This window comes from Erythrolamprus reginae, chromosome 3 (assembly GCF_031021105.1).
Source record: "Erythrolamprus reginae isolate rEryReg1 chromosome 3, rEryReg1.hap1, whole genome shotgun sequence".
In the NCBI taxonomy this organism is placed as follows: Eukaryota; Metazoa; Chordata; class Lepidosauria; order Squamata; family Dipsadidae; genus Erythrolamprus; species Erythrolamprus reginae.
In genome coordinates, this window is record NC_091952.1 from 75,917,340 (window position 1) to 75,942,665 (window position 25,326).

General features: G+C 36.8%; 1 protein-coding gene across 1 annotated transcript in view; it reads right to left on the reverse strand.

Annotated features, from left to right (window-relative positions):
* FAF1 (Fas associated factor 1) overlaps positions 1–25,326 on the reverse strand; it is a 227,529-nt gene that overhangs the window by 200,083 nt on the left and 2,120 nt on the right. The window contains exon 2 of the mRNA XM_070745898.1: positions 6,902–6,970. Coding sequence (XP_070601999.1) covers positions 6,902–6,970 — 69 coding nt within the window. The remainder of the gene's footprint in view (positions 1–6,901; positions 6,971–25,326) is intronic.

The following is a 25,326-nucleotide window of genomic DNA, read 5'->3' on the forward strand; positions in this document are numbered from 1 at the left end:
TTTACTACATTTTATTTATTTATTTATTTATTTATTTATTTATTTATTTATTTATTTATTTATTTATTTATTTATTAGATTTGTATGCCGCCCCTCTCCACAGACTCAGGGCAGCTAAAAACAATAAAAAGACAATGTAAACAAATCTAATATTAAAAATAATCTAAAAAAACCCCAATTTAAAGAACCAATCATACATACAAACATACTATGTATAAATTCTATAAGCTTAGGGGGAAGGGAAAATGCCATACCCCCATATATTTTGTAGAAGGCAATGCAAATTTATACAAGTTGTGAATCTTAAACTAAGAACTGAAACATTAATATATTAATTGCTAAACAATAGTTACTGGATTGCTTCTTATTCATCCATTCAGATGTGCAAATATGTTTTATCATTCACTGTTTCTAAAAATTCTAATGATCCTTGGGAATTAATATTTATTTGCATTTCCTAACACATAAGAAAAAGCCATTTCCCCCTTCACAATTCCCAGTAGCCTAGCAAAGTGAAGTCTGCAACATATTTATTATCCGTGATATCTCAGTTTTCCTGAGATCAAATCTTAAAACATCATTCTTGCTAATAAGAAGTCACATTCACCATAAAAAGTTACTCTAATGGCATTACTAATAATGAAAGCAAATTAAAGCTATTTTGAGAATGTACTCATCTGCATAGTTTTCTTCCTTATAAAAATCTTGTCACATTCTAAAAAGGTTTAAACTTTCCCAAATTCCCAAGCATCACAACAGTGTTTTTCTAAAACATCTGCTTTTAAAAGTACCAGGGATAGAACATCAGAAGCATTGGTTTGGTTATTTACAGATTACAAGATCAGGTGGAGACTACTGGTTCATCAGGCTGAGACTACTGGTAAAATAGTTGTAGGAGGTAAATTGAGGTTGATGGTGATGTTCTAATGAAGGCAATAGGAGCAGCAATACCCCTAATCTCTTCCTCAGAAGCAGCCTGGTAGATAGAAAGTGGCTATTAAGTGGACACCATTCTGAGAATTACCACCCCTTCAAAAAAGAAAGAGAGAGAGAATGGCATGTGTTATTCTAATATTAAATCCACTACCAAATGTTGCTGCAAAATCCAAATAACATTAAGATGGGTAATATGTACGTCTACTTATGCCATCCTATAATATTTATTTATTTCATGGTTTTATTAAGATTTCAGAAGGGAGGAGAAATTATTGAAACTTCACTGCGTGATTGAAAGCAAAAAGGAATTTTTCTGTGCTAAATCTTCTCAGTGGGGGGGGGGAGGGAGGAATAAAACTATATTGATGCAGGTGATTTTTTTTCTTTTATTATTACTTATTAGTTTAAAACCAATTTTCTATGTTCCAAAATCTCAAGGCACCAATCAACTTTAAAAACATTGAAATTTTGTAATGTTTGCATAATTAGATGAGCTTTTACTTTGGGGCAACATTTTAATTACTCTTTTAACTGTTTAAAGCAATGCAATTACAGTTTGCATAAATATATACAATGCCTCCCTCACCTTAATTTTAAAATCACTACACTGAAAATATGAATTTGTGAAAAGAAATTCTTAACGAGGGGGGGGGGGCAATGTTAGTCAGGAGTGCCAAGCACTTCTATCCTCTCAGGTGCTGCCTTTTGTGTGGACTGAGAGTACAAAGAACTCTCTATTACAAGAAATAGAGTAGCTTCTTCATAAAAAGAAATTGACATTTATTAGCCTTGCCGCTCACTTGATGACTCTGCATTTCTTGTTGGCAGCTGTGCAAGGATAATAGAAGTAGAAAGAGTTCATTACTGCAGTAATGAAATTTCAACTACTGTTTAGATAAGGTTGCATATGGTACTGACATTACTTTCATAACTTGTCACCAAGCCTTACCAAAGGCTTACTTCTGTATTGATACTGTGCATTACTGAATTTTATATCCACAAATTCATGCATACTAAACATAATATTTAAAAGCAAATTGGGAATAAGGTTACAAAAATTCTACAAGCACCTCACTTTTTATTATAATGTTCCTATTTGTTCATTTTTTTGGCACGCAACTGCAGATGTAAAAAACAAAACCCAAGCTAAAACTTATAAAGTAGGCCAGATGAGCAGCATTTTTAAGCACTTAGTGTATACACACACACACACACACACACTCCAAATGCAGAGCCACCACTTCTTTCAAAGATTATTTTGGTACCTCACTAGTTCTCAATTAACTGTAGTGTACATGAATGGAAAGATATAGATATTCTTATTTTTATTTGTTTATTTATTCAATTTTTATGCCGCCCTTCTCCTTAGACTCAGGGCGGCCTACAACATGTTAGCAATAGCACTTTTTAACAGAGCCAGCATATTGCCCCCACAATCCGGGTCCTCATTTTACCCACCTCGGAAGGATGGAAGGCTGAATCAACCTTTTTCTGGCATGAAAGTGGGGTTTCTTTTTCATTGGTGCATAGCATAGGTCGAAACAGATTCAGCTTTTGAATTCAACTTTCCTTGTATGTCAATTAAAAACACAGAAACCGTATAGCAAAACAAGCCTGGGAACTTAAATTTATAACTATGCTTTTTGAATTTTCCAAGAGGAAAATAATAAAATTCTATAAATATCTCCAAAGCTATTGCTAAACTATTTATACAAAATAGGTCAAGTTAAAATCTATAAACTAATTTATACAGGAAATATATGAGATAGTCTATACTTCTCATAAAAATCTGTAATATGAATATTTTATGAAGAACCTCAAAACGTATGTTACCCAAAAAGTTATTCGTGTTAATATTCTCCAGAACACCACACACTGAGATATCTTTTCAGATATCTTTTCAGATACTAGATAAATGGTCTAAGCAATGGAAACTGCAGTTTAATGTTTCCAAATGTAAAATAATGCACTTGGGGAAAAGGAATCCTCAATCTGAGTATTGTATTGGCAGTTCTGTGTTGGCAAATACTTCAAAAGAAAAGGATTTAGGGGTAGTGATTTCTGACAGTCTCAAAATGGGTGAACAGTGCAGTCAGGCGGTAGGGAAAGCAAGTAGGATGCTTGGCTGCATAGCTAGAGGTATAACAAGCAGGAAGAGGGAGATTATGATCCCACTATATAGAATGCTGGTGAGACCACATTTGGAATACTGTGTTCAGTTCTGGAGACCTCACCTACAAAAAGATATTGACAAAATTGAACGGGTCCAAAGACGGGCTACAAGAATGGTGGAAGGTCTTAAGCATAAAACGTATCAGGAAAGACTTAATGAACTCAATCTGTATAGTCTGGAGGACAGAAGGAAAAGGGGGGACATGATCGAAACATTTAAATATATTAAAGGGTTAAATAAGGTCCAGGAGGGAAGTGTTTTTAATAGGAAAGTGAACACAAGAACAAGGGGACACAATCTGAAGTTAGTTGGGGGAAAGATCAAAAGCAACATGAGAAAATATTATTTTACTGAAAGAGTAGTAGATCCTTGGAACAAACTTCCAGCAGACGTGGTAGATAAATCCACAGTAACTGAATTTAAACATGCCTGGGATAAACATATATCCATCCTAAGATAAAATACAGAAAATAGTATAAGGGCAGACTAGATGGACCATGAGGTCTTTTTCTGCCCTCAGACTTCTATGTTTCTATGTTTCTATTTATTGTAATTACAATGACCATATGTGATTTATTTCCAAAAGATCTCCTTTACCTTTATTTAATTTATTTATTTTTCTTGGTTTTGCTTTTGAATTTTCTAAATATTCTAAAACTAAAAATATAATTTTGTTATCCATACAAACATCTTTCAGATTTGCCCTCTTGTTTGGTTTTGTCTTTTGGTTTTTTCCATGAAAATATGGTCACTGTACTTGAAATAGATGCCCAGTAATACAACAATACAACAATTAATAAAAAGAACTGATTCTGGAATTAAAATTCTGGGCTCATCCAAGTATTCTAATTCTTCAAGATAAACATCTAGTAATGAGCAGATGAATTATTAAAATATGGAACTGAATTCTATAGAAAATGTCTAGAGTTTGACTCTTAAGAACTCTAAGTAAATTTGAAGGGTTGTTTCTACATATTCTTCATATCAAAGCATTCTGATGAAAGCAGCCCTGATCCTGCATTTGGTGCACAACACATACATAAATCCATGATTATTCAAACTGTAAAAATGAAGGGTGCATAATTTTTGAAAATAGTAAAATACCATATTCCCCCCTTTAATGGTCTGCACCTGGAATGGTACAGCTGTAAGCTCTAGTAACTTGTGTGGGTTTTTTATTTTTACAAAAAATAAATATCAATAACACTTTTGCACTTCTTCAGCCTCACATAATCTGTATAAAACCCATTACAAAAAAAAGTCTGATCTCTTTCAGTAGATGCTTTCCTTAATACAGGCTGTATCATTTTAAAAATGAAAACATGTGGCACACACTGAATATTTAAATGGTGTCTAAAATTGTTTGTCTGGTTGATTATGTTCCATCAAGTCGCTTTTGACTCTTAATGACCAAAGGTATCTTTACTTATGCTATAATAGTATATTTATAAAAATACAAAAGAAAATCTCCATAATCCAGGATTGGGTATCTTTAATTTAAAATATTTTCATCTTCTTGGCCCACATCAATGTATCTTCTAATTATCAAAATAACAACAACACTTATATCAACAGTGTGTTATCTGGTTACAATTAGTTGGAGCAATCAACATCATAATAGTAATAATGTTCCTTAACGTAGTTCTATAATAACAGTGTTTTCTCATCATAATACTACTTATTGTTAATATTAATTCACATGTCATGATTCTCTCGAAGTAAAATTGGTTGTTTTCTTATACTTTTAAACATTGTAGCTTCTGTTCTGCTAGTTAACCATTGATAAAACAAATCCGATATTTCAAAATATTCCATGTCTTCCTTCTTTTTTAATTTCAAACGTTAGTCTGTCCATTTTTGCACATTCTGTTTATATAGATATTGAAACTGTTGCTCTTTCTTTATATAGCAAAAATAAAAAGTGTGAAAAAACAGAACAAGACAATCTGCCTTTTTTAAAAGTCCTGCACTGCTGAAGCTTAGTAACAAAGTAATAAAAACTGGCAGCACATTTTTTTTACATTAAGGATTATTAATGTTTTAAATATTAAACTGTAATTCTACTTCATTTTCAGGATATAAGATATAAAACTGCATTATCCAAACCATTTCTCGCAGAAAAACTCAGAAAAGTGCTGTTTTCTCAATGTGTCACATTATATCACTTTCTTCTGCATACAAAGGCAACTAGATTTCCAATAAATTTCCAACTTTTTAATGTATCTCTGAACATCTGACCTCCTGATACAGATCAGTTGACACTAAATTCTTTCCTATCATTGTACAATATGAAACATTATACCCATTCTGTTTCTTTATTTAACCTTTCTTTGACCCTGAAAATGCATTATCTTTATTGGCACAAGTATGTAGATTTGAGAATTTTTGGCAAGACGTTTTGGCAAAGATTTGTTGAAAATTGAACTACAGTTACAAATAGATGCTAACACAAGCTTACTGTCCCCCTCAGTCTCTAAATATTTCTTACAAGACATGGTTTCACTTTTCTAAACTCATGCGTTTGCCAGAAATGTCATACTTTGCTGTGTATCTGAAAAATTCGGTCTTAATAAAAATCTGCCTAGGAGTGAACTACCTCAGGAGAAATAGACTCCGTTCTTTAAAACATAGAAACATAGAAGATTGACGGCAGAAAAAGACATCATGGTCCATCTAGTCTGCCCTTATACTATTTTCTGTATTTTATCTTAGGATGGATATATGTTTATCCCAGGCATGTTTAAATTCAGTTACTGTGGATTTATCTACCACGTCTGCTGGAAGTTTGTTCCAAGGATCTACTACTCTTTCAGTAAAATAATATTTTCTCATGTTGCTTTTGATCTTTCCCCCAACTAACTTCAGATTGTGTCCCCTTGTTCTTGTGTTCAAAAACCCAGGAAATTTACATTTAGTATGAATCCCTGAAAGAAATACAAATGAGATTTGACTCGAGATACATGTTGTCAGCAAGTAACCATAAGATTGCATTAATAAAAACTGCCCTGCCTTGAGGATGTTACTATTTCTCTTTTCACTATAGCATACTTTCTTGTCTCTCCACTAATTTGGAAAGAAAAGTTGTATCCTCCTGAAGCATACTCTTGTATATTGTTACCATTACTTCACTTCCAATACACACCTCAAAAAAACATGAAAGCGCAGAGACATATGATACTTGATCAAAGGTAAGGAAATACAACTGATGCTTTGTCACCATGAACAGCCCAGCAAAATCAGAAAGCGGTAATGATGTCCAAAACTAAATGGAATCTTTACAAAGATGTAAAAGGAGAAACTTCCATCCCCTGCCTCAGGACCCGAAAAAGGACAAAGCTACATCACGAGTAACATCAATCCAAGTCAAATGCAATGGAAAACATTGCAATCAATTGGGCCAATAAGAAAACTTTAGTTACTGCTTCTTGCAACGCCAAATTACATCCCCCACCCCACCCCCAAAGTGAAAGGCCTATTGTTCCTTGTAGTATGTATTCTGAACATGTATTTCTTAATTTGGGATTTTAATCTGGCTTTCATTCAGGAGCAAAAAGTAGGTTATGTTCTATTCTTTTCTCTTATTTTGCCCCCCATCAAAAATTCTGTGATGTAAATCAGGATGAGAGACAATGACTTCTCCAAATTTTCTTAATGAACTAGAACCAGGTTTCTCTTCCTCCTAGCCCAACCTGTTAATCACAACATCATGTCTTACAGCTAGCCATGCTAGGATTCCAGCAATTCCCCCTCTGGTTTTAAGCATCAAACAAATAAAGTAAAATTAATACTTACCACTAAATCCCAGTTATTTTGTTCAAGTAAGGTGATAGCTTCATCAATATTTTCTATTCCAGTACATGCCTAAAATAAATAAAGAATGACAAAGTTTCAGCTGAAACAAAATCTGCCAAAAATAATAACTTGTTAAAAATCCTACAGGTTAAAAACTGCATTCAGCAAGATCACAACCTCTTGATATCTAGATATAAACATAGATTAAATGTAGATGATTCTATTGTATGAGTTCAGAAAATTTAGACCTCAACTGGTAAACCAAGAATTATCAAGCTTGTAGTTCATTTTATTAATCCAATGAGTAACTTTAATAGATTACAGTAGTATAGCCATACAAGAGTACAGTAGTATATAACTCTTCCTATTTGCAAAAGGTTTAATAACAGTCAAGCAATACTCTTGCCATTCCCATTTTATTATTTATTTATTTATTCGCTTTTTATGCCGCCCTTCTCCTTAGACTCAGGGCGGCTTACATCATGTTAGCAATAGCACTTTTAAACAGAGCTAGGCTATTGCCCCCACAATCCGGGTCCTCATTTTACCCACCTCGGAAGGATGGAAGGCTGAGTCAACCTTGAGCTGGTGATGAGATTTGAACCACTGACCTTCAGATCTATAGTCAGCTTCAGTGGCCTGCAGTACAGAACTCTACCTGCTGCACCACCCCGGCTCATTATGAGCAAACGATCTCTATCCTGTCATATTCAGCAAGCTCCTTAAGCCAAATATATATTCAGTTAAGAAGTATGACCCATCACAGTTTATCCCATAAATATAATTACAACCATTATACTGAGTGCTAACTTTGCATGCAAGATGTCCTAGATTCAGATGTTGATATATCCAAGTAAAAAGAGGACCATCATATTTTTAACTATCTACCTTCTCACACAGAAGATGTTTAAGGCAAAGTATAAAAACAACGGAGGACTTCCGGTTTCTCCATTGGCAACATCAGAACCTGGACCGCGACCTCCACAGCCGGCTCCAAACATTCTACGTCCGAAGGTCCTGGATTGGGACCTAAGCCCCCTCCCTGGAGAGGGAGCAAAGTGAAGAGGGACCGCCAAGAAGGTAGAGGAGAGCTATACCTCCCCTCCCTGAACTGGAAAGCCCCTAGAGGCAGCAAACATGCTGCAACAAAGCTGAAGGAAGACCAGAAACACGAAAAATGAGCAGGAGAGAAAAGTGAGTGGTTTGCAAACTGGGCTAAAAAGGATTGTTGCTTTTGAAGAATGACCCCAAAAATACAAGGGGGGGGATATGGAAGTTAAATGTTAGCGGCAGGATAAGCATATTAAAAACTCAAAGGAAACGTTTGGGAACTAGGAGGAAAAAAATATTTTTTCTTGGCAGTTTTAAAAGAAGATGTGGTTTGGGAAAGATACTTTGTTTTAAATAAAAAATATTGACATTTGGACTGGTAGTTGTCTCTAACGTATTAAATAATAATTTATTAGATTTGTATGCTGCCCCTCTCCGCAGACTCGAGGCGGCTAAACTAAAACTAACCTGATTATTAAATACTTATTTACGTACCGGACTTAATGAAATTGAAAATGCAGAATAACAAAAAGAAATAATACTGACGTGAAGCACGAGCGCCATTTGAAAGAGAAAGAAAGAAAGAAAGAAAGAAAGAAAGAAAGAAAGAAAGAAAGAAAGAAAGAAAGAAAGAAAGAGTGTCAAAAGTATAGTGTCTGAGCGGCAGTCCCTTTGGGACTGGGCGGCACAGAAATAATAAACAAACAAACAAACAAACAAACAAATAAAAAACCCACCCTGTTTTGCCTGAGAATTTCAAAATAAAATACTGTACTGTGTGTCTATAACAGTGAGCTCATAATAGGGCAACTCTATCAATATCAAAATGCCACTGAAATAGTTGAGCTAGTTTCAAACTAGATTTTGATTTTCTTTCTCTCTTCCTTACTCCCATTCTTTTTCTTTTTCTTTTCCTTCCTCTCTTTTTTCTATCTGTTTCTCTCTCTTCCTCTCTCTCTCTCCTTCCCTCTCACTCTTTCCCTCTCGGCTTCTGGGCAGGTTTGGAAAACTCTGAGTTGATGATGATTTTTAAGTGCTCAGCTTAGAGGGAACTATGCCTTGGAAGAGTGGAAGAAACAGAGGAACTAAGGGGGGAAACAACAAGAAAGAAAATACAACAAAGGGACGATGGGAACACCAAGGGTGAAAAAGGGATTAGAAGAGAAGGGGAGGATTATAGATTGTAGGGAAAAGATAAGGGAGGAAAAAAGAAACTAGAAAGGGAAAAAAGATAAAGCTAGAAAAGATTAAAGCCAAAAGCATTTAACTTCTCATCTAAGAAGCTTGTTCAGTTCCGACGATGGTGGGGAATGGAAGGATTTATACTCCTCGTGTACAGCTAGTCACTTGCATTCTTTTAATGAATCGTTAAGGTCACCTGGAGATTTGTCTCCAATCTAGATTTACAGTGGTATCTCTACCTAAGAACGCCTCTACTTATGAACTTTTCTAGATAAGAACCGGGGGTTCAAGATTTTTTTGCCTCTTCTCAGGAACCATTCTCGACTTACAAACCAGAGCCTCCGAAACTGTAACCGGAAAAGGCAGAGAGAAGCCTCTGTGGGGCCTCTCTACGAATCTCCTGGGAGGAAACAGGGCAAGGAGAAGCCTCTGTAGGGCCTCTCTAGGAATCTCCTGGGAGGAAACAGGGCTGGAAAAGGTAAGGAGAAGCTCCCTGGGGCCTCTCTAGGAATCTCTTGGGAGGAAACAGGGCCAGAAAAGGTGGGGAGAAGCTCCGTGGGGCCTCTCTAGGAATCTCCTGGGAGGAAACAGGGCCGGAAAAGGCAGGGAGAAGCCTCCATGGAGCCTCTCTAGGAATCTCCTGGGAGGAAACAGGGCCTCCACCCTCCCTGTGGTTTCCCCAATCGCACACATTATTTGCTTTTACATTGATTCCTACGGGAAAAATTGCTTCTTTTTACAAACGTTTCTACTGTTCAAAGGCTCCACATCCATTTGCACCACTCAAGTGATCCTGATGACACAGATAAACCTCCAAGTGACCTTAACAACTCACTATGACCAGCTGTCTGCGAATCCTTTCATTCCCCACCATCCAGTCAGAGCTGTAGAAGCTTCTTGGATGAGGAGTGAAACGTCTTCAGAGAAAAACCAGAAATTCCAGTTGCCTCTTGAAAAAAGTACCTTTGGGACACTAAAGAACTATCTGTATTGTGCATTTTGAATGTGCTTATAACAAAAGCGCAGTTTAATAATCACTGGAGCAGATTTGAATATGAAACTTTTTCATTATCTGCAGCAGTCCTAAAAAAACTCTTCAATTTAAAGTGGCCTTTACTTTTTTAGGAAAAATTTCATTAACTTGTAAAAATAATGTCTGGATGGTAAGAGAAAAGGCATATTACCAGTGCATTAAATTTGTTACATATTTCACTCCTTCCAATAGAAGGGAATGAGAGTTGATTTGCACTTTTTTCAAGTATCTAAAGATTCCCCAAAGCAAAATTCTCTTTAGAGGGAAAGAACTCAAGTGTCTACAAGAGAGAAAGGAACTGGCAAAAATTCCTCCTTTTGTTACTATTGATATTGTTTTGCTGAATCAAGCTTCTTCCATCGATAGCAAATTTTCTGTTTGCAATTCATGAAGGCAAACAATATCTAAAGCCAAAAATTAAAACCAGATTTCATATTATATTTCCTATTCAGTTAACCCCATTTTCTCTTGGATCTTTCTTTTTTTCATATGTGAAACATACTTTCTCCTTGATCCACGTATGCAAAAGGCATATGTTCAACCTCAATGAAAAATCCAGGTGGCAGACAGCTACAGTTTTGTTTCTAAATTCTATCCCAGCTTTTTGAACACTTTACACACCATCAAAATCTAAGCGACCGAGTGAGCAAGCGAACAAGAAAGTTTATATTAATCCTCATATATTCATGGTGCTTCTGTAATGTATGTTATATAGTTTTCTTAATGTCAGAACATAAAATCATAGTGCTGGAAGAGGCCTCAGGGGTCTTCTAATCCAAACCCTTACTCAAGGCAAGAGACCTTATATCATGAATGGTAAGTGGCTGTCCAGTCTATTTTTGAAAACTCCCAGTAATGAAGCACCTACAACCTCTGGGAGGCAAACTATTCCATTGATTAATTGTTCTGCCAGAAAATGCCTCCTTACTTCTAGGTTGGATCTTTGTTTAACAAATTTCCACTTATTACTTCTTGTCCTGTCCTTTGGTGTTTTGGAAAATAAATCAATTGTCTCTTCTTTGTCACAGCCCTTCAAGTACAGGAAAAGACTTACCATGTTCCCTCTAATTATACTCTTTTATTTATTTATTTATTTTTATTTATTTCATTTTATTGGATTTCTAGGCTGCCCTTCTCCTGTGGGCGGCTTACATAATATAATCTATATAATACAACTTTGTAGAAACCCAATATAAACCTAAAAACAATGTAAAACCAGATTTAAAACCCCCCATACTGAAACATTTGACTAACACTCATTCGCACTAAATAATTCCTAGTGTCAACCGGAGCAGGCAGAGGTGTGTTTTTAAGGCCTTACAAAAGGCCAGGAGGCTGGGGGCGGCACAAATCTCTTGGGGGAGCTGATTCCAAAGTGTTGGAGCTGCCACAGCGAAGGCCCTTCCTTTGGGTCCCACCAGGCGGCACTGATTAACTGACGGGACCCGGAAAAGGCTAAATCTGTGGGCACTAACTGGTCGATGGGATACATGAGGCAGTATGCGGTCCCATAAGTAATCTGGTCCTAACCTTTGATAGGCTAGTCCTGTGATGGTGAACCTATGGCACAAGTGCCACTTGTAGAGCGATATCGATGGGTTCTGGTCCCGCACGCATGTGCCTTTCGGCCAGCTGATTTTCAGGCCTTCTGGGCCCACTGGGAGTCGGGAAACAGCCTGTTTTCAGCCTCCGGAGGTGGTGAAGGCCTTTTTCACCCTCCCCAGGCTCCTAGAAAGGCTCTGATGCCTGGAGAGAGCAAAAAATGGATGTAGCATTGTGTGTCAGGAGCAGGGAGGTGTCACAAACACATGCGCGGGGAGGGGGCACATGGAATTATGGGTGCAGGCATGCAGAAGGATGACACCCCCCCCCTCGTGCACCGCCATTTTGGCCCACGAATCAAAAAAGGTTTGTCATCACTGGGCTAGATGTACCTAGTTCCCTCAACCATTCATCTTCCACACAGCCCTGCAAAGGTTTCTCTAAGTTCCTTAAACCCAAAAGGGCCGGTGTCACCTGAAACACGGCCACAGGATGGCAATAAACAGAAAAGTACTATTATTTCACCACCTTTATCACCATGAAGTAACGCCTTAAGGCCTTAATCACGGCTGTCACCTGTGTCCAGTCAATATCTCTTCTGTTGCTTCAACTCCCTTAGCTCTTTTGTAAATCACAGGGAGTGAAAGACCATGAGAGGGGAAAGGATGCATAGACATGATCCAATTCAAAGCTGTCTTCTTATTCCAAGTGGTGACCAAGATTACAGATGGACCATGTAGCAGACCAGCAAGAACAATCCACAGCTCCTGCTGAAACCCATCCAGTTCCATTAGTCACCAAAGGCAGCCCAATCTAGCCAAGCCTCCCTTAGTGGTTAATGATACCATGATACCCAATGGTACAGTAATATAATGTGATCTAACCATGACAAGGTTGGGGTTTTTTTTCCCTTTCATGATCCTGTAATTCCTTTTATTCGGGTGGAGTCAGGACGACTAAATAGAGCTGATCGGATACCCTTCCTGGCACCTGCACAGAGTTTGCAGCAGATGTTTTCTCTTTCTGATAGGAAAACATCTGTCACTCCCTAAGATTGAATTCTTAACCATCCAAATGGAAGCTGAGCATCTTCACCTCTAGGCCATCGTGCAGCTCTATATATTGTTGCAAAAACATGGACAGCCACCAGATGGCAGCAAAGAATTATGATTTTCTATTAATCTCTTTTGTTTCTAGTGGTTGTCCATTTTTATGCTAAGACAAATTTATTTAGCATCTTAAGCTGCCAAGGCATGTTAAATATTACAGGGGCTTTTCTTTTACTGTGTACTTTTCACAGCTGTAGTTCATTAGTGCACTTGCATTTCAATAATGCAAATTAAGAAAAGATCACAAAAAGCAGAGATAGCTATGCTAGCAACGACTAAATTCCAAATCCATATTAGGACTATTAGTAAGTATAGGAAACAAAAATGTGAACATGTCTTAAGGTCTTGCCGTTTTAAAAGTAGCATTTAACACTGACAACATGCTATAAAAAAAGAAGCTAATAACAGCTCTGAAACCGTTTCAACTCTCACTGAACAAAATATAGTAACCATGACTTCCTGGCTGATGTCATGGCAAGAAAGGCTGGGAAACAGTGGGCTCCGCGAAACCTTGTAAAATCCAGCTGGTAATCACTATCGGAAGACCCTATGGCAGTGATGGCAAAGCTTTTTCCCTCGGGTGCTGAAAGAGCGTACACATGCGCTATCACGCATGTGAGTGCCCACACTCATAATTCAATGCCTGCAGAGGGTAAAAACAGTTTCCCCACTGCCCCGGAGGCCCTCTGGAGACCAGAAACGGCCTGCTACCCAACTTCTGGTGGGCCCAGTAGGCTCGTGTTTTGCCCTCCCCAGGTTCCAAAGGCTTCACTGGAACCGGAGGAGGGTAAAAAAGCCCTTTCCCATCCCACTAGAGGCTCTCTGGAGGCCAAAAACGCCAAAAATCAGCTGGCCAGCACACACATGCACACTGGCCAGCTGATCTACAGTAACAGCTCGCATGCCAGTAGATATGGCTCCATGTGCCACCCATGCCATAGGTTCGCCATCACTGCCCTATGGGGTCCTCAACACCTTGTAGGGGTGGTGAAGGAAGAGAGACCCTTCGCTGACCATGAGGAATTCGCAAATTCCTCATTAGGTCCAAAGCAAGGTCTCCTAAACAGCAGCAGGGCCAACAGCCATTTTTGGCAATCACAGAGCTGGGGCAACCCGCACTGTAAGATTTCTGCTGGAGTGGATCATGGACCGAACATTGAGATTGGGTGAGATAATTACCAACTTTTATTCTTTTATTCTACCAACCTGATTTAAGTACAAGAATTTTAAAAGAGAACTTCCAAGCAATTAAATACACAGAGAAGGGAGGGGGTAACTGAAAATCATGAGTTGAAAGAAGCCTAAGGGAACTTTTAAAACATAGAAAGCCTGAAAAAAGCTTAAACAATTGGAAAGGTGATTTTTGGGAGAAACTATCTTGCTTGTTTGTATTTCTAACCCCCCCCTGGATTTTTGACATTGTTTAACATTGGATTTGGGAACGAGAGAGCCATCAACTGGAAGTACAGTACTATAGCTGCAGTATACTCAGTGAAAGTGAATGCAATGCACACAAAGTCTAATATACAGAATAGAAGTAACAACATCTGGAAGATGGCCTGATCTTGATTTTATGTTCGAAAACTACTTGGATAATTTGGGAATACTTAATGCGTCCCCCTCCCCTTCTGAAGATTTCTAAAAGGAACTACTAACTTACAAATAACTAAGTTTTATTAAAATTGGCTTTTGATTTATGGATCTGAAAGATTGGAGGAATCTAGTGGATTAATTTGGATTTGGACTATTAATGTTATTTAACAGAAATTCTATGAGACAAAAGAAGAAAGATGACAGAAGAGAAAAGAAAGAAAGTTAAATAACACTTTAAAATTTGGACAATTGGGAAGATATATAATTGGAAAACTATAAGGTTGTAATTTATTAAAGAATTGTAAAGGTCATAAATTTAGGGGGTTTGGAGGTATAATTATGAGATTGATGAATCTTATTAAGCATGAGCTTTTAAATATTGAGATGCTGAAACTATAGAAACATACTGAGTAATTTTTATTAAATTGTTATAAAATGGATTTACAGGAGATGCATATGAAGAAATATTCTTGATGTTAAAAAGTGTGCCTGAAACTATAAAGACCAATAAGGAGACAAGGGGATTGTACACAGAAATGAATGTAGAAGTCGCTCAACAATTGGGGGAGAAAGAGCAACGAGATATTCAGGAAATAGATGAGAAATTAGAAGAAACGGTAGAAGGGAAAAATCAAAATAAGATGCAAGAAGCTAAAAATAAAGAAGAGAAATAATTAATAATTAGAAATCAATTAGATAGTTCCTTAAAAGTTTATAATAGAACACACAGAAAAAATATATTAAAGGGTTAAATAAGGTTCAGGAGGGAAGTACGTATTTTTAATAGGAAAGTGAACACAAGAACAAGGGGACACAATCTGAAGTTAGTTGGGGGAAAGATCAAAAGCAACATGAGAAAATATTATTTTACTGAAAGAGTAGTAGATCCTTGGAACAAACTTCCAGCAGACGTGGTAGATAAATCCACAGTAACTGAATTTAAACATGCCTGGGATAAACATATATCCATCCTAAGATAAAATACAGAAAATAGTATAAGGGCAGACTAGATGGACCATGAGGTCTTTTTCTGCCGTCAGACTTCTATGTTTCTATGTTTCTAAAAAGAAACATTTCTTTAAAAAAGAAAAATTTAGAGGAAAAAAGAAAAATATATTTGTTTTAAAAGTACACATATATTAAAACAACTTATTATAACTAAAAATAAGTTAAACTTAATAGATGGAAATTTAGGATTGTCTAATCTAATTGCACTATCAATATTAATAGTATGTTAAAGATTGTATGAATTTAAATGATTAAGGATTAGAAATTGTGGGAATTTTGAGACACGTGTGTGGAATTGATTAAACATATTTGGCTTTATTAGTAATCCTACACATTTGGAATATTGAAATTATGGTGGAATGAGCAATTTTTAAAATATTAAATATTTATAATTTAATAGGGGAAAACAAATACATGCCACAAAGAAATGTTATCTATGTTTAAATGAATGGGGAAAATGATGAAAAATTATAAAGAGAGAATAGTATTGTTGAAGTTGGAAGATTAGGATTACACATATTATTTGTATTATTGTTAGGGTTGTCAATATACTATCCATAAAATATGTACGATGTGAAAATAAAATGTGTGTGTGTGTATTTGTTTTTGTAGATTTTCATGGACATGTGTATGTAGATTGATGTGAGTTCGGGTTTTTTTTCCCATGTAATATTTTGAGTGTCTTTGCAATGTTTTGGCAAAATCACATTCGCCATCTTCATGCTGAAGTTACCATACACAGAGCAGCAAAAGCCAATAAAGCGAATGAAAATGGCGAATGTGATTTCATCAAAATGTCGCAAAGACACTCAAAATATTACACGGGGAAAAACCCGAACTCACAATAATCTATATTCATATTCACGATCTCTGGAACATATAAAAAATTTAATTAAAACTATTAAAAACTACTAAGCTTTTGTCAGTCCCTATTGGCTTCGTCAGATTGTAAAATCCCCATTGAAGAGATGCTTGCTTTTATGTAATGCCGCCCAATTTAGTCATTGCACTTGTAATAGGCCCACACCCTTTCTTCCCTCCTGTAATTAACTTTGTTGTTTCTGCCTTAGTCATGCTGACAGATGACAATGGGAATTCTGTTGCCTCTTTCCCATATAATAATAATAATAATAATAATAACAACAACAACAACAACAACAACAATAATAATAATAATAATAATCTATTAGATTTGTATGCCGCCCCTCTCCGCAGACTCAGGGCAGCTCACAACAATAATAAAAGAGTGTACAATGAAAAAATCTAATATTTAAAAGAAAATATCTAAAACCCATTATTTTAAAAACATACAACACAAGCATACCATACATAAAACTATATAAGCCTGGGGGAGATGTCTCAATTCCCCCATGCCTGGCGATATAGGTGGGTCTTACGCAATTTATGAAAGACAAGGATGGTGGGGGCAGTTCTGATCTCTGGGGGGAGTTGATTCCAGAGGGGCGGGGCTGCCACAGAGAAGGCTCATCCCCTGGGGCCTGCCAGACGACATTGTTTAGTCAACGGGACCCAGAAAAGGCCAACTTTGTGGGACCTTATCGGCCGCTGGGATTCGTGCGGCAGAAGGCGGTCTCAGAGGTATTCTGGTCCGATGCCATGTAGGGCTTTATAGGTCATTACCAACACTTTGAATTGTGACTGGAAACTGATCGGCAGCCAGTGCAGGCCACAGAGTGTTGGAGAGACGTGGGCCAACCTAGGTAACCGCATAATAGCATTCTGCATGATCTGAAGTTTCCTAACACTTTTCAAAGATAGCCCCATGTAGAGAGCATTGCATTAGTATATAGAGATAGGGGGGGAAAGACACACACAGAGAGAGAGAGTTTAGTTTAGTTTAGTTTAATCAGATTTGTATGCCGCCCCTCTTCGCAGACTCGGGGCGGCTCACAGCAACAGCAATACAAGACAAATCCAATATTAAATTAATTTTAAGAACACCACAAGTTAAAAACCAATCATACACACTAGCATACCATACACAAATTTTATAAGCCTAGGGGGAAGGAACATGTCAATTCCCCCATGCCTGACGACAGATCTGTCGTTTCTTCTATAGCTACAACTGGAGAGACATTAGATAGGTAGGTAGGTAGATAGGTAGGTAGGTAGACGGACAGACAGACAGACATTGCGAATTGTCCTAAAATGCAAGTTCCAGTTGTAGCTATAGAAGAAACGACAGATATCACGATCTCCAGAAATTTTAAAATGAAAGCTTACTTACTAAGCTTTCATTAGCCCCTGCTAACATCGTCAGAGTGTAAGATACAAATATAGAGATATATGCTATATATAGATATACATATACATATAGATATGCAAACACAGAGCTACATCCACAGCCCCTCCCTCTTTTCTAGAAATAGGGAAATTGAGTGTCCTTTTAAAATGAGGCAGAAATTGCTAGCCAGAGTTTGGAAAACAACCACCCACCTCTTTTCAGGTAAATTCAATAGATTCCAGAAAATTGAGGACAAATCCAGATAAACTGAAGCAGGGGAGAAATGTGTAACCTTGTTCTCCAAGAACAGATAAAATTGTGAAGTTAAAGATTTGATGCTATTTTTTTCTCTTTTATATATAGAGAAATATAGAAAAATTACATTTCTCTACGTAAATTTCATAATTGGGTAATTCATCCTCAGTTTGCATCAATCCTTCCAAGCTGTTTGCCTGAAATTTTACAAGAATCTCTTTGTAATTGCAATTGTCTTATTTCTTCTGAGGTTCCAGCTGAAAAAGAGCAATTTGTAGCCAATTAGCTACAACCAGCAACATCTTGTGGGCTGAATGGAGCATTGTTTGTGTTTTATAATTCTCAAGTTGCTGTCCCTCATTTGTAACAATTTGCTTATTTATCTATCGCAACAAGACTGACTATATGTAATGTCTTCCTTTTTAAGAAAATGTGCTTGTGTTTATCTCTTATTACATTGTTCTACTTCCCAAGCAGAAGAAAGAAGTCTTGATATCTCTAGTGTTATGCTTAGTCACAAGATGGTGAAGATGTGTAATGTAGAAAATTATTTCTTTTCTTTTTTTCATATTTTACCTTTTAAATGCAAATAGAGTAACACAGATACCCCCTCTATAGAATCCCCCTCTAAAACAACCTAGGGATGGGAAATAACAAGTGGGGTAAGATATTCCCTGGAAGATAGATGGCAGGAATTGTAACTATCAAACAGTATTTACAGGCAGGAAAAGCAGGAATAGGGTGTGCTTTTGAGAAATAAGTTTTCAAACATGTCATTACAAGCTGTAAAATGCTACTAGATTCCTTTTTAAAATACTTTTACTTTAGTTATTTGTTTTCACTTAAAACCATCACATATAGCTATGCCATTAATTCACTAACAATATTTGGCATTGCCTCTAAAATGCCTTGTAAGCTGTTAAAGTAATCTATTGAATACAATAGATTTCACAATATTGTATTTGCTCTTTTAAAAAAGCAGAAAAATGTAAATGCATTATATGTGAATTTCCAGTAAGAGGGAGAGATAAGATAACAAATAACCTTGAATTAAATGGAAAAGCAAAGTGACATTAACAAAGAGTTAAACTACATACTGGCTTCAATGAAATATCATCAATGGTCATTCCAGTCTAATGTTTCAGTTCAACAGGTCATACGTGTAAGGTTACAATTCAAGCAACATATAACCAACCACATCTCAATGAAAGACATATAGGAAGACAAAATCAAAAGATAATCAAATTCAAGATCTAGATCTAGACTAAAGGAAAAGTACAATCTGCTCTCTAATATAGGTACATAAAATATTTGCACTCATATGCCTAAAATTGAATTATACTAAGCCTCCAGTAGATCTTAATCTTATTTCTCAAATTTCTTCTTAAAAAGATATGACATTATTATTTTTTCCCTCTAGCATGAATAAAATTCCACTAAGTCTTCTGAAGATGTGGCCTAAAATGTAAATCTCAATGAAATCATGCAGAAACAAAACAGAAAACATAGTCAGAAACAAGCATTTTGAAAGAGAAAATATTTTCAACTGTATTAACAACTTTATTTACTTGAATGTTAGTAGAATTTAATTCTATAAAAAATATTTTCCTAAATAAAAGCTCATGTAGCAGAAATATTACTCACAAAATAATTTGAAACTCTTACAGAATTAAGTTCTAGAACAAAGTTTTAAATAGAACTGTATACAAAAGATATGAAATATCATGAAAACCACTGCAAAGTGCTGCTATTGTATATAAGCTATTGTACATGACAATCAAACAAGTGTTAATCCTGGAAGTGGTAAAATTAAAGAATTGAAAGTATAATACTAACAGTTCAATTAGGAATAGAACCATGCATGGAAACATCCAAGATCCGGATTCAATTCCTACTTAAGAACTTAGCAGGAAAACTTTAGTGGTAACTATACTCAGGAAACCATGCACATAAAATTGTAACTTACCCCCCAAAAGTTGTTACAATGATACTTTGGCTCACCCTGATAATTTGTTCTGAAAGATGCAACAAATACTAATCAGGGTCATTCTTTGTCAAGTCGACCAGGTGTCCCCACTCGACCATCTTCAATTTCAATGAAATTTTGCACATATATTCCTTTATTCCTATATATATATATAAAACTGAGGTGTGCAAAATTTTAGGTTTAAATTTTATACCATAAGGAATATATGTGCAAAGTTTCATTGAAATTGAAGGTGGTCGAGTGGGGAAGATTCTGAAAATTGGGCCACTTGACAAAGAATGACCCAACACCGAGTATATAAAAAAAAACTATTTCAGCCAGAAGAGAGTCATAAGGCAACCAACATCAGCAAGTTCTTCCATGTACATCAACTATCAGGAAAAGGACAAATGGCAGGACAAAAATTCTTATTCAAAATGTGTCTAATACAAATTTGATGGTTTTAAAGCAGTCAAGTGCAGAGGTACAACTATATCTTGTTACAAGTATCTGATGTGATTTTGGCTAGCTTCACCTGCTGCTTCCTATCTGTTAGGAAGCTTGTGATCCACTTACAAGTGTGTTCAGGTATCGCTAGCCGATTTAGTCTAGTTAGAAGAATGTCTGGTATGATGGTATTGAATGCTGAACTAAAGTCTACAAAGAGGACCCTTGGGTAAGTCTTTGGATATTCAAGATGTTGTAGGATGTAATGCAGAACCATATTAACAGCATCATTTCTCAATTATTTGCTTGACATGCAAATTGTAGGAGGTCTAACAGTGGATCTGTGATGGTTTTCAAGTGGGATATCATTAGCCTTTCAAAGGTTTTCATAACTATAGATGTTAGAGCAACTGATCTGTAGTCATTCAATTCCTTGATGGAGGGCTTCTTTGGCACAGGGATGATAAGTAGAGCGTTTGAAGAAAGAAGAAACACAGCATATCTCTACTGATTTGTCGCAGATTTGGGTGAGGATGGGGACTATTGGTCAGCACAGACTTTTAAGCAAGGAGTTATCTGGTCTGGGCCTGGTGCTTTTCCTGGCTTTTGTCTGTGAAATAGATCTTGCGCTTCCTTTTCTGTGGTCACCAGGGATTGTGAACCCAATGGGATGGGGTCATTTGTAGGAGGTTTGGCTGTTGTTGGCGCGTCTGGGGATGGAGATTGTGGAAATAGGTGGCTGTAGTTTCCTTTCAAACCTGCAAAAAAACATGTTCAGGTCATCTGCCAATTGCTGATTTCCTTCAGCTTTGGAAGGTGGTTTGCCATAGCCAGAAATACTTTTAAGAGTTCTCCACATGTTTGCTGGTCAGTTTTTGAGAACTGATTCTTTAGCCTTTCAGAGTAGCTTCTTTTTGCTGCTCTGACCTCCATTTTTAATACATTTCTGGCCTGATTGTACAGCATTCTATCACCTTTTCTGTAGGATTCCTATTTGGAATGACATAGCTGCTTAAGCTTAGCTGTGAACCAAGGTTTATTCTTAATTCTTACTGTATATTCACAAGTTTATGGAATTCACTTCCAGAAGAGGTTGTCACACTATAAAGTAGAATTACACAAATTCATGGATGTCAAGTGTATCGGTGGTTATTGAAATGGATGTCCAAGTGCCTCCTCTATGTTGGTTGAGGCAGGCAGGATTCCCTTGGGTACCATTTGTTGGGGGTCAAGGGGAAAGGGAGGGTTTTGACTTCTCTTTCTGCTCAAGATCCCCATGTACAATTGGTGGGCCATTGTGTGACACAGAATGCTGGACTCGATAAGCTTTGGCCTGATTCAGCATGGCTCTTCTTATGTTCTTATGTTCTTACATTCCTAGTTGGTATACATAAGTCTTCATAGAAGCTGACATATGATGTTACAGTATCTGTGAGTTCATCCAGGTCTGCAGAGGTATCTTCAAAAACATTCCAGTCCGTGCAGTCAAACCAAGCCTGTAGCTTTTTCAGTCCATGTCCCCCACTGATTAAATATTTATTTACATATATATTTATTTATATATTTATTTATTTGACTTCTATGCCGCCCAATCCTGAAGGACTCAGGGCGGCTTACAACAATATAAAAATGCAAGAACAATTAAAAGAAGTCAAATATACAATTCTAACAATAAAATCCAAATTAAAACCCACACTAACTAAACAATCCACGTGCATACACAACATTCATACAATATGGGTATGATGGTTATTAATTCATTTTCACCCGCATACACACTCTACGCTCAAATACTTTCCCCCAATTAAATATAGGTATAAAAATATTAAAAATGTATTAGAACAATATAATAACAGATATAAACACAATTAGTTTGAATCAGAATATAAGATGATATAATTCTTGTCCAGACTAATATAATCTCAATTCTTCAAATAAAAACAATTTTATTGTCCTTCTTCCTAGAGTCCTGAAAAGTCCCAAATGGATTATCAGAGAGTCTTGAGTTAAGTTGTTTATTTTTCACAAGGAGGACAGATACTTCGGGGACAGATGTAAAGGGGGACACTAAAGTCTTCAGTCTTAGTGTCTGTATCCGTAGACCTCTTGTAATTTCATCTAAACAAGAGGTCAGTAACGTAGTAACAGACCTCCTAGAAATCTTTACCCAAAGTGAAAAGGAGAAAGACATCAGGGTCTATCTGTCTATAAGCAGGTACAAGATGATTCAAGCAATGATCAGAGTAGCTGACAGCTGCTCGTGGTAAAGACCAATAAGCATATTTTAGTGTTGCGTAGCACTGGTCTAAAGTATTCTTGTCTCTGGTGGGACAATCAACATGCTGAAAATATTTTGGAAGCTCTTTCCTTAAGTTACCTTTAATAATAATATTAAATGTATGCAATAAAGGTAATGTGTGCTTATTCAAAATACAGTGATACCTCTACTTAAGAACTTAATTAGTTCTGTGACCAGGTTCTTAAGAAGAAACGTTCTTAAATAGAAGCAATTTTTCCCATAGGCATCAATGTAAAAGCAAATACTGTGTGCAACCCCATTAGGAAAGAAATAAAAGCTTGGAATTTGGGTGGGAGGAGGAGGAAAGAGGAGGACAGTCGCTGCTGAAGGAAGAAGGTGAGATGAGCGCCCCTTTTTGCCTTTCCGCGCCCATACATTCCAAGAGGCAGCCTTGCGCCAAGTATATGGGAGGCAGCGCGAGGGAGTCACTACAGTGAAGTGGTTTATTCCCTCTCCAAGCGCCCAGAGAAAGAAAAACGCTTCGTTCACTCTGGACTGCCAAAACCTCCTTAAGCGCCACTGAAAGGCTTCTCTGGCAGCCCATAAAAGCCCGAGATGGCCGGGATTAAAGGGGGAATGGCAGGAAACTGGCCAGGCCTTCGTGCCACTCTCAAATTTCCTGGGAAATTTTTCCGGGCTCGGGTTCTTAAGTAGAAAATGGTTCTTAAGAAGAGATAAAAAAATCTTGAATGCCCGGTTCTTATCTAGAAAAGTTCTTAAGTAGAGGTACCACTGTAAATCATCTTGCAATGGTCAGTGAGTCTCCATCCCAAATGGATGTCAATAGGATTGTGATCCATAATAGAGTAGTATTCAAATGCACATTCATAATGCAACCTAGTAACTACAAATATAATCAGTTTGGTTTGAGCAATATTGTCTAGTGGTTAAGGCACCAGGTTAGAAACCAGGAGACTAAGTTCTAGACCCACTTTAGCCATGAAAGTCAGCTGGGGGATCTTGGCCTAGTCACTAGCTCGCAGTCCAACTAATTATTGGCACAAATGGGAAGAAGAAGGAATGTGTTCACTGCCTATGATTATTTGTAAAAATAATAAAGGTGGGCTATAAATAAATAACATTATTCAGTAATAAATCATAATTGATCTAAGATCTCAACAACTCTGAACTCCTAATATTCAGACAATCTAAAATTATTAGGAATGGAGTTTAATCCAATGCTGCCCTAATGGATTTTTGTTAGAAAGTATTTGTAAATCTGCTCCAGAGAGGGAACAGTTTCTTCTGCTGATGCAAGAGTGCTATTGAATTCATCTTTTGATCTCAAGTCCTAATTAAATCTGATAAAAATAAGCAAAAATTAATAAAATATCACAAACTTCATTTATTTGGGATACATCACTTAGATCAGGGGTCCTCAAACTTGGCAACTTTAAGCCTTGTGGACTTCAACTCCTGGAATTCTCCAGCCAGCTATGCTGGCTGGGGAATTCTCAAAGTTGAAATCCACAGGGCTTCAAGTTGTCAAGTTTGAAGACCTCTGACCTAGATCTTAATCTAAAACACATGCCTTCATAGATTACCAAACAATAATGTCTCTCTTTTGCAGAATGAAAGCAGGCAGCATTTTGTCTTTTATGAAACATCTACATCAACTACTCAGCACTTTCATTTGCGCATTTTTTAATTCGCAATGCATAAGGTACTATACAAACAAGCACGCAAATGTCATCTATTAATATATACTACAAAAATGGAGTATAAAACTTAAAGCCAAATATATAGATACAATGATGGGGAACCTTTTTTTACTCGGGTGCCAAAAGAGTGTGCACATGCATGATAGTGCTGGCATACGTGCCCACACCCATAATGCAATACCTTGCCCCTTATGAATGCATGAACACAGATCCCTCTGCTGCTCCCCAGACGCATGCACGCAGACGTCATTGAAGGCTCCAGACTTCCAGTAGGTCCGTTTGGCCACTTTTTTTGCCCTCTTCAGGCTTCAGAAAACTTCCCTAGGCTCAAGAGACTTTCCTGAAGCCTGGAAACGGCGGAAATGGCCTTTCCCTTCCCTCTGGAAGAGTGCATGCTGGAGCTGATATAGGGCAACGCTTTGCATGGCTTCAGATATGGCTCTTTATGCCACCCCTGGCACGCATGCCATAGGTTCACCATCATGGATGTAGAACAAGATCCAAATGTTCATAAAGCATCGGTACATTTGGCAAAAGGATTGTCAAATTGGTGAGATGCAGCAGTATATAAATTCAATAAATAAATAAAACTCTTTCTATTTCTCAATATAATTAGCAGGCTACTTATCAAAAGGGAACAAATTAGTATATTACTACATATAAAATATTCTGTTTGCCAAATAATTAAAAAAAGGAATTTGATTTAAACATTTTGCTAAACTTTCAGTGATGTTGTAATTGACCTTCATGGAGCAATTCCTGGGCCTAAATAGATTCCACATAGCATAGCTGACCCTTGCATGTTCTCTTATTTGCTAGTAAGTATATATCTGAGTACTTTGTGGTATTTTATATTTCACCTATCTTCTTTAAATAACCCCGATGCTCATTAGATATGCTTTCATTTGCACGCCGCAAAATAGAAATAATTTTAAATAATCGGTTAGAAGGAATTAACAAATTGTGACATAATTAACTTAAAACAGAATCAGCAATATACACCTGTGAATACTTCCACCTGTGCCTAATATGCTC